This window comes from Diorhabda sublineata, chromosome 4, assembly GCF_026230105.1.
Source record: "Diorhabda sublineata isolate icDioSubl1.1 chromosome 4, icDioSubl1.1, whole genome shotgun sequence".
In the NCBI taxonomy this organism is placed as follows: domain Eukaryota; kingdom Metazoa; phylum Arthropoda; class Insecta; order Coleoptera; family Chrysomelidae; genus Diorhabda; species Diorhabda sublineata.
The window spans coordinates 35,063,171-35,074,021 of record NC_079477.1 but is presented as its reverse complement, the minus strand read 5'-3'; the positions used below and the strand labels follow the sequence as shown (position 1 = coordinate 35,074,021).

General features: G+C 31.7%; 1 protein-coding gene across 1 annotated transcript; it reads left to right on the top strand.

Annotated features, from left to right (window-relative positions):
- Nucleotides 1-1,125: 1,125 nt before the first annotated feature.
- On the top strand, nt 1,126-9,114 carry LOC130442798 (uncharacterized). Its single transcript, XM_056777154.1, has 8 exons — nt 1,126-1,416; nt 1,668-1,773; nt 1,833-2,090; nt 7,871-8,004; nt 8,062-8,293; nt 8,347-8,621; nt 8,695-8,893; nt 8,952-9,114. The coding sequence occupies exons 1-8, from the start codon at nt 1,366-1,368 to the stop codon at nt 8,963-8,965; spliced, it is 1,269 nt and encodes a 422-aa protein (XP_056633132.1). The 5' UTR covers nt 1,126-1,365; the 3' UTR covers nt 8,966-9,114.
- The last annotated feature ends 1,737 nt before the right edge of the window (nt 9,115-10,851 follow it).

Below are 10,851 nucleotides of genomic sequence, written 5' to 3'. Positions count from 1 at the left end.
GTGATTCGAAACGTGGGAATGTTGATAACGTACAGAATGTTGTTGAAATTATAGATATTTTCGTACATACATACAGGGCGTTTGAAATATATTGAGTAATTGGAATTTGTTTGCGCTGATTTACACTTTTATTTGTTTTTTTCTATATTAGTTATTGATTTTTGTAATTATAAATATCAGTACGCCGATATATGAATATTATTAATTATATAGGCGAAGTACAGGGTGATTCGAAACGTAGGAATGTTGATAACGTACGGAATGTCGTGGAAATTATAGATATTTTCGTAACATACAGGGAGTTTGGAATATATTGAGTAATTGGAATTTGTTTGCGCTGATTTACACTTTTATTTGTTTTTTTTATATTAGTTATTGATTTTTGTAATTATAAATATCAGTACGCCGATATATGAATATTATTAATTATATAGGCGAAGTACAGGGTGATTCGAAACGTAGGAATGTTGATAACGTACGGAATGTCGTGGAAATTATAGATATTTTCGTACATACATACAGGGCGTTTGAAATATATTGAGTAATTGGAATTTTTTTGCGTTGATTTACACTTTTATTTGTTTTTTTTATATTAGTTATTGATTTTTGTAATTATAAATATCAGTACGCCGATATATGAATATTATTAATTATATAGGCGAAGTACAGGGTGATTCGAAACGTAGGAATGTTGATAACGTACGGAATGTCGTGGAAATTATAGATATTTTCGTAACATACAGGGAGTTTGGAATATATTGAGTAATTGGAATTTGTTTGCGCTGATTTACACTTTTATTTGTTTTTTTTATATTAGTTATTGATTTTTGTAATTATAAATATCAGTACGCCGATATATGAATATTATTAATTATATAGGCGAAGTACAGGGTGATTCGAAACGTGGGAATGTTGATAACGTACAGAATGTTGTTGAAATTATAGATATTTTCGTACATACATACAGGGCGTTTGAAATATATTGAGTAATTGGAATTATAATGTATTTTGTTATACGTGGGATGCATTTAATTTTACTATTTTGATAAAAATGATAAAATACAAGTACTACTTCAGATCTAACCTTCCATATAAATGTGTGTATAGATATAAATCGATCGAATTTAGTTTTCTCTCTCTCTATTAAAAAAAAAAATAAAAAAATTCGTTGTTATCTTATCGTCATTATTTCTTTTGCGATTTGTATGGTGTTGGCAACAAAAAATGCGAAAATGTCGTCGACTAGTTTATTTGTTAGTGTATGAATCGAAGCCAAATTGTTATTACATACATATACATACACCTACACGTACGCAGGTGTTGTTTTCTTCTAATGAAGTGCTTTTTTGAGTGATTTTGTTTGTTATGTGTTGTCAATCTAACGCCAAAGGAATTTTTATAGCGATATGGACAATCGTAAGTTATTTGTTAATTAAAAACTGACGATTTTAAATTTAATTCATACAGGGCCGTACTCGGAATCAATTAATATAAGTTTCCGAAATTCACGTATATAATAAATTTAAATAATCTACTTGGAATTGAATATTTTTTTGATTATTCACATTATGAATGTAAATAATCATATTCGTAGTTATGTACTAATTGTTTTAATAAATATCCGTGAAAAAAATATTATTTTTTCGAACAATGTGCGTTAATTTTAGATACAAACAAGTTTTCACATCGTATTCGTCTTGGGAGGATATTACATCTGCCAATTTAAGCCCGCTCATTATTTGGTATTCGTCTTGTACATCACGTATTTTTACGGTGAGTGTTTATAAACAAAAACGCTTCAAAATTGATGGGATTCCAAAATCGTTTTTCAGATTACGATAAATGCGGTTCGCTGTCGTTATCACCGGAAAACTATTCGTTTCCGAAAACGTTAAAAGGTGAATCGAAACTAACAGATCTTCGAAGAAATTCAACGGAAAACGAAGACGATTTGTATAAGATAATAGATACGATTATGGAACAAGCGAATTTTCCGAGACAAACTTATCCTTATTTCAGGACGCGAACGTACATTTTCTTGTATGCCGTTCACGACTGTTGCTGGATAATGAGTTCTTTTTTACTTTTCGGTATTCATTTTATTATTATTTGGTATAATTTTTTAGTATCCGTTAAAGTTTTTTTGGTAATTATACATTTTCGCGGTCACCTGGTTTTTTGGCTCTAGAAAATCGAAAAATGGATGGATTTTAATGATCTTAATCTCAAAATGTTCCATTTTACGGCGGATTTATAAAAAAAAATACGAAAATTGAAAAAAATAACTATTTTTTACAGTTTCATGACTTTGAATGCTAAAAAAATGACTTTCTACATATAATCCTTTGTAACTGTTTCTGACGTCGTGGAATCATGTTCGTATATTTTGTTTTCGCAATTTACATAAAAAAATGAATATTTTGAAAAAAAAAATTTCAAAAAAGTTAATTTTTTTGAATAATTGTGAGTTGTGGGATTTTGTTAATAATAAATTGAAATATATTGACAATGAGTTGCAACAATTGTGAATTGAATACATTTGAAGCACTTACAATTTTCAGTAATACAAAACAACCTAACCTAACCAAAATTATAAAATTTATATATTTTTTGATTTTTAATGGTCCAAAAACTATTAACATCGAAGAATATAGTACGAAACTATTCACGAAAATTGATTGTTTTTCATCTTTTAAATTGTTTATTAATTTATGTAGAATGCAAAAAAAATATAAGAACTTTATCTGATAATGAGATAATTTTTTGTAAAGGATTATTTTGCAAAACCGTTTTTTTTACGATTTAAAACAGTAAAACTACGAGAAATTTTCATTCCAGTTATTTCTACTAAGTTTTTTTAAAAATCCGCCGTAAAATGGAACATTTTGAGACGAAGATCGTTAAAATCCATCCATTTTTCGATTTTCTAGAGCCAAAAAACCAGGTGATCGCGAAAGTGTATAATTACCATAATTTTTTGTAAAGGATTATTTTGCAAAACCGTTTTTTTTACGATTTAAAACAGTAAAACTACGAGAAATTTTCATTCCAGTTATTTCTACTAAGTTTTTTTATAAATCCGCCGTAAAATGGAACATTTTGAGACGAAGATCGTTAAAATCCATCCATTTTTCGATTTTCTACAGCCAACCTAACCTAACCTAACCTAACCTAACCTAACCTAACCTAACCAAAAAACCAGGTGATCGCGAAAGTGTATAATTACCATAATTTTTTGTAAAGGATTATTTTGCAAAACCGTTTTTTTTACGATTTAAAACAGTAAAACTACGAGAAATTTTCATTCCAGTTATTTCTACTAAGTTTTTTTAAAAATCCGCCGTAAAATGGAACATTTTGAGACGAAGATCGTTAAAATCCATCCATTTTTCGATTTTCTAGAGCCAAAAAACCAGGTGATCGCGAAAGTGTATAATTACCATAATTTTTTGTAAAGGATTATTTTGCAAAACCGTTTTTTTTTACGATTTAAAACAGTAAAACTACGAGAAATTTTCATTCCAGTTATTTCTACTAAGTTTTTTTATAAATCCGCCGTAAAATGGAACATTTTGAGACGAAGATCGTTAAAATCCATCCATTTTTCGATTTTCTACAGCCAACCTAACCTAACCTAACCTAACCTAACCTAACCTAACCTAACCAAAAAACCAGGTGATCGCGAAAGTGTATAATTACCATAATTTTTTGTAAAGGATTATTTTGCAAAACCGTTTTTTTTACGATTTAAAACAGTAAAACTACGAGAAATTTTCATTCCAGTTATTTCTACTAAGTTTTTTTAAAAATCCGCCGTAAAATGGAACATTTTGAGACGAAGATCGTTAAAATCCATCCATTTTTCGATTTTCTAGAGCCAAAAAACCAGGTGATCGCGAAAGTGTATAATTACCATAATTTTTTGTAAAGGATTATTTTGCAAAACCGTTTTTTTTTACGATTTAAAACAGTAAAACTACGAGAAATTTTCATTCCAGTTATTTCTACTAAGTTTTTTTATAAATCCGCCGTAAAATGGAACATTTTGAGACGAAGATCGTTAAAATCCATCCATTTTTCGATTTTCTACAGCCAACCTAACCTAACCTAACCTAACCTAACCTAACCTAACCTAACCAAAAAACCAGGTGATCGCGAAAGTGTATAATTACCATAATTTTTTGTAAAGGATTATTTTGCAAAACCGTTTTTTTTTACGATTTAAAACAGTAAAACTACGAGAAATTTTCATTCCAGTTATTTCTACTAAGTTTTTTTAAAAATCCGCCGTAAAATGGAACATTTTGAGACGAAGATCGTTAAAATCCATCCATTTTTCGATTTTCTAGAGCCAAAAAACCAGGTGATCGCGAAAGTGTATAATTACCATAATTTTTTGTAAAGGATTATTTTGCAAAACCGTTTTTTTTACGATTTAAAACAGTAAAACTACGAGAAATTTTCATTCCAGTTATTTCTACTAAGTTTTTTTATAAATCCGCCGTAAAATGGAACATTTTGAGACGAAGATCGTTAAAATCCATCCATTTTTCGATTTTCTAGAGCCAAAAAACCAGGTGATCGCGAAAGTGTATAATTACCATAATTTTTTGTAAAGGATTATTTTGCAAAACCGTTTTTTTTACGATTTAAAACAGTAAAACTACGAGAAATTTTCATTCCAGTTATTTCTACTAAGTTTTTTTATAAATCCGCCGTAAAATGGAACATTTTGAGACGAAGATCGTTAAAATCCATCCATTTTTCGATTTTCTAGAGCCAAAAAACCAGGTGATCGCGAAAGTGTATAATTACCATAATTTTTTGTAAAGGATTATTTTGCAAAACCGTTTTTTTTTACGATTTAAAACAGTAAAACTACGAGAAATTTTCATTCCAGTTATTTCTACTAAGTTTTTTTATAAATCCGCCGTAAAATGGAACATTTTGAGACGAAGATCGTTAAAATCCATCCATTTTTCGATTTTCTACAGCCAACCTAACCTAACCTAACCTAACCTAACCTAACCTAACCTAACCAAAAAACCAGGTGATCGCGAAAGTGTATAATTACCATAATTTTTTGTAAAGGATTATTTTGCAAAACCGTTTTTTTTTACGATTTAAAACAGTAAAACTACGAGAAATTTTCATTCCAGTTATTTCTACTAAGTTTTTTTAAAAATCCGCCGTAAAATGGAACATTTTGAGACGAAGATCGTTAAAATCCATCCATTTTTCGATTTTCTACAGCCAACCTAACCTAACCTAACCTAACCTAACCTAACCTAACCTAACCTAACCAAAAAACCAGGTGACCGCGAAAGTGTATAATTACCATAATTTTTTGTAAAGGATTATTTTGCAAAACCGTTTTTTTTACGATTTAAAACAGTAAAACTACGAGAAATTTTCATTCCAGTTATTTCTACTAAGTTTTTTTAAAAATCCGCCGTAAAATGGAACATTTTCAGACCAAGATCATTAAAATCCATCCATTTTTCGATTTTCTAGAGCCAAAAAACCAGGTGATCGCGAAAGTGTATAATTACCATAATTTTTTGTAAAGGATTATTTTGCAAAACCGTTTTTTTTACGATTTAAAACAGTAAAACTACGAGAAATTTTCATTCCAGTTATTTCTACTAAGTTTTTTTATAAATCCGCCGTAAAATGGAACATTTTGAGACGAAGATCGTTAAAATCCATCCATTTTTCGATTTTCTACAGCCAACCTAACCTAACCTAACCTAACCTAACCAAAAAACCAGGTGACCGCGAAAGTGTATAATTACCATAATTTTTTGTAAAGGATTATTTTGCAAAACCGTTTTTTTTACGATTTAAAACAGTAAAACTACGAGAAATTTTCATTCCAGTTATTTCTACTAAGTTTTTTTATAAATCCGCCGTAAAATGGAACATTTTGAGACGAAGATCGTTAAAATCCATCCATTTTTCGATTTTCTACAGCCAACCTAACCTAACCTAACCTAACCTAACCTAACCTAACCTAACCAAAAAACCAGGTGACCGCGAAAGTGTATAATTACCATAATTTTTTGTAAAGGATTATTTTGCAAAACCGTTATTTTTACGATTTAAAACAGTAAAACTACGAGAAATTTTCATTCCAGTTATTTCTACTAAGTTTTTTTATAAATCCGCCGTAAAATGGAACATTTTGAGACGAAGATCGTTAAAATCCATCCATTTTTCGATTTTCTACAGCCAACCTAACCTAACCTAACCTAACCTAACCTAACCTAACCTAACCTAACCTAACCTAACCAAAAAACCAGGTGACCGCGAAAGTGTATAATTACCATAATTTTTTGTAAAGGATTATTTTGCAAAACCGTTTTTTTTACGATTTAAAACAGTAAAACTACGAGAAATTTTCATTCCAGTTATTTCTACTAAGTTTTTTTATAAATCCGCCGTAAAATGGAACATTTTGAGACGAAGATCGTTAAAATCCATCCATTTTTCGATTTTCTACAGCCAACCTAACCTAACCTAACCTAACCTAACCTAACCTAACCTAACCTAACCTAACCTAACCAAAAAACCAGGTGACCGCGAAAGTGTATAATTACCATAATTTTTTGTAAAGGATTATTTTGCAAAACCGTTTTTTTTACGATTTAAAACAGTAAAACTACGAGAAATTTTCATTCCAGTTATTTCTACTAAGTTTTTTTAAAAATCCGCCGTAAAATGGAACATTTTGAGACGAAGATCGTTAAAATCCATCCATTTTTCGATTTTCTAGAGCCAAAAAACCAGGTGATCGCGAAAGTGTATAATTACCATAATTTTTTGTAAAGGATTATTTTGCAAAACCGTTTTTTTTACGATTTAAAACAGTAAAACTACGAGAAATTTTCATTCCAGTTATTTCTACTAAGTTTTTTTATAAATCCGCCGTAAAATGGAACATTTTGAGACGAAGATCGTTAAAATCCATCCATTTTTCGATTTTCTACAGCCAACCTAACCTAACCTAACCTAACCTAACCTAACCTAACCTAACCTAACCAAAAAACCAGGTGACCGCGAAAGTGTATAATTACCATAATTTTTTGTAAAGGATTATTTTGCAAAACCGTTTTTTTTACGATTTAAAACAGTAAAACTACGAGAAATTTTCATTCCAGCTATTTCTACTAATTTTTTTTATAAATCCGCCGTAAAATGGAACATTTTGAGACGAAGATCGTTAAAATCCATCCATTTTTCGATTTTCTACAGCCAACCTAACCTAACCTAACCTAACCTAACCTAACCTAACCTAACCTAACCAAAAAACCAGGTGACCGCGAAAGTGTATAATTACCATAATTTTTTGTAAAGGATTATTTTGCAAAACCGTTTTTTTTACGATTTAAAACAGTAAAACTACGAGAAATTTTCATTCCAGCTATTTCTACTAATTTTTTTCTATAAATCCGCCGTAAAATGGAACATTTTGAGACGAAGATCGTTAAAATCCATCCATTTTTCGATTTTCTACAGCCAACCTAACCTAACCTAACCTAACCTAACCTAACCTAACCTAACCAAAAAACCAGGTGACGGCGAAAGTGTATAATTACCATAATTTTTTGTAAAAGATTATTTTGCAAAACCTTTTTTTTTAGGATTTAAAACAGTAAAACTACGAGAAATTTTCATTCCAGCTATTTCTACTAATTTTTTTCTATAAATCCGCCGTAAAATGGAACATTTTGAGACGAAGATCGTTAAAATCCATCCATTTTTCGATTTTCTAGAGCCAACCTAACCTAACCTAACCTAACCTAACCTAACCTAACCTAACCAAAAAACCAGGTGACCGTAAAAGTGTATAATTACCGTTTTTTTTTAGTCGGGATATGTTTTCAAGTGAAAAAATGTCTTTCGGTTCTTTTCTACGGGCCGTGGCTGTTGAGTTGCTGCATCGGTTTATTATTAGACGTCGTAGCTGCTGTACATTTCGGTTTGGACATGCTTTATATTCACGTAAGTTTTTTCCCACTAATCAAAAAACGTTCAAGAATTAGTTGATTGTATTTTCAGAATTACACTTCTTGGTTGAATTTTATCGGCGTACAAAACTACAAGGATTTCAGGAAATTCGATAATTATTACAGTTCAAATTTCGTACCGTTCGCCAGTTCTGTAATAATGGTGGCATTTTTCTCCCGATTATTAGCGTTTTGGGCGTTGAATATCGTCACTTTCTTTTCGATCAATAGTCATTTCGTGATGGCGTACGTCGATTCCGATTCCAGCTCTAAGCAATCGTCGAGTGAGTTTACGAAAATTAAAAGATGTTTTATACGAATCGTGATATTATTTCAGGTAGACGTACGAAAAACGCGATCAATTCATCGGAATTGAGAATTAGAAATTGGCAAATGTTTTACGGTACCGTAGATACGAGTTCGAGGGGCAGTTCTATACGTTCCGATAAAGATTACGATTCTTCCAAAGGGGGTATTTCGTTAATGATGTCTGCTACTAGAAGGAAACGTTCAGATAATGATAGCCCACGACCTGTGGCAGGAAATAGCACCACTCGGTATAGCATCGATTCCAATATTGAATATTTATCGGGGACTAATAGCAGCCCGAATGTGAGTTGAATTGATTGGGGGTTTAAATGAATTTTTCGTTTTCAAAAATTTGGTTTTTTCTCATTTTTTCAAGGTAACTTCTAGTTATATAAGATTTCCGGATGTGGTGGATAGTATGGATAATAAATCGAGGAAATACAGTAGTGATTCGATAAGACGCGAAGTTCCGTGGTCCTATTTGAGATACAACGAAAAATTTGCTACTTACGGTGAATCTTCAAAGACCGATTCAAAGGAAAAGGAAGTACGAATTTTCAACGAAATAACTGGAAGTTAGTATATTTCATGATGTATTCTGTCCTACAGAATCGTAATTAATCATTTTTTTAGGTCAATTCTTTTGATATATCTACGTTTCAACAAAAGATGAATCGTAAACTTATTTATTTGATGTAGTTTTTATATATATATTTTTTTTATTAAAAAAAATGTACTTTTATCTGTCGTGTATTACTAAAATTCGTTCTAATCAAACAGGAATGGTTTCGAGGTACGTTGTTTTGTATTTGCAATCAATATTAATTTCTAGCTCCTCTCCAACTCAACCGATTTAAATGTTCAGAAACTCAAAAGAAAGAAGGTGTTTCAGCATGTGTTCTTAAACCAAAACGAAGTCTCTATCTTGAATAGAACCTGAGATATTGAGGATAGAATGTGTGTATGTGAAAAACCTACAAAAATCCATAACTCCACATTGAATGTCCGCGTCTAGCTCCTCTCCAACTCAACCGATTTAAGTGTTCAAAAACTCAAAAGAAAGAGGATGTTTCAGCGAGTGTTCTTAAACTAAAACGAAGTCTCTATCTTGAATAAAACCTGAGATATTGAGGATAGAACGTGTGTATGCCAAAAACCTACAAAAATCCATAACTCCACATTTTATGTCCGCGCCTAGCTCCTCCAACTCAACCGATTTAAGTGTTCAAAAACTCAAAAGAAAGAGGATGTTTCAGCAAGTGTTCTTAAACTAAAACGAAGTCTCTATCTTGAATAGAACCTGAGATATTGAGGATAGAACGTGTGTATGCCAAAAACCTACAAAAATCCATAACTCCACATTGAATGTCCGCGCCTAGCTCCTCTCCAACTCAACCGATTTAAATGTTCAGAAACTCAAAAGAAAGAAGGTGTTTCAGCGAGTGTTCTTAAATCAAAACGAAGTCTCTATCTTGAATAGAACCTGATATATTGAGGATAGAACGTGTGTATGCCAAAAACCTACAAAAATCCATAACCCCACATTGAATGTCCGCGTCTAGCTCCTCTCCAACTCAATCGATTTAAGTGTTCAAAAACTCAAAAGAAAGAGGATGTTTCAGCGAGTGTTCTTAAACTAAAACGAAGTCTCTATCTTGAATAGAACCTGAGATATTGAGGATAGAACGTGTGTATGCCAAAAACCTAGAAAAATCCATAACTCCACATTGAATGTCCGCGCCTAGCTCCTCTCCAACTCAATCGATTTAAGTGTTCAAAAACTCAAAAGAAAGAGGATGTTTCAGCGAGTGTTCTTAAACTAAAACGAAGTCTCTATCTTGAATAGAACCTGAGATATTGAGGATAGAACGTGTGTATGCCAAAAACCTACAAAAATCCATAACTCCACATTGAATGTCCGCGTCTAGCTCCTCTCCAACTCAATCGATTTAAGTGTTCAAAAACTCAAAAGAAAGAGGATGTTTCAGCGAGTGTTCTTAAACCAAAACGAAGTCTGTATCTTGAATAGAACCTGAGATATTGAGGATAGAACGTGTGTATGCCAAAAACCTAGAAAAATCCATAACTCCACATTGAATGTCCGCGCCTAGCTCCTCTCCAACTCAACCGATTTAAATGTTCAAAAACTCAAAAGAAAAAAGGTGTTTCAGCGAGTGTTCTTAAATCAAAACGAAGTCTCTATCTTGAATAGAACCTGAGATATTGAGGATAGAACGTGTATATGCCAAAAACCTACAAAAATCCATAACTCCACATTGAATGTCCGCGTCTAGCTCCTCTCCAACTCAACCGATTTAAGTGTTCAAAAACTCAAAAGAAAGGGGATGTTTCAGCGAGTGTTCTTAAACCAAAACGAAGTCTGTATCTTGAATAGAACCTGAGATATTGAGGATAGAACGTGTATATGCCAAAAACCTACAAAAATCCATAACTCCACATTGAATGTCCGCGCCTAGCTCCTCTCCAACTCAACCGATTTAAGTGTTCAAAAACTCAAAAGAAAGAGGATGTT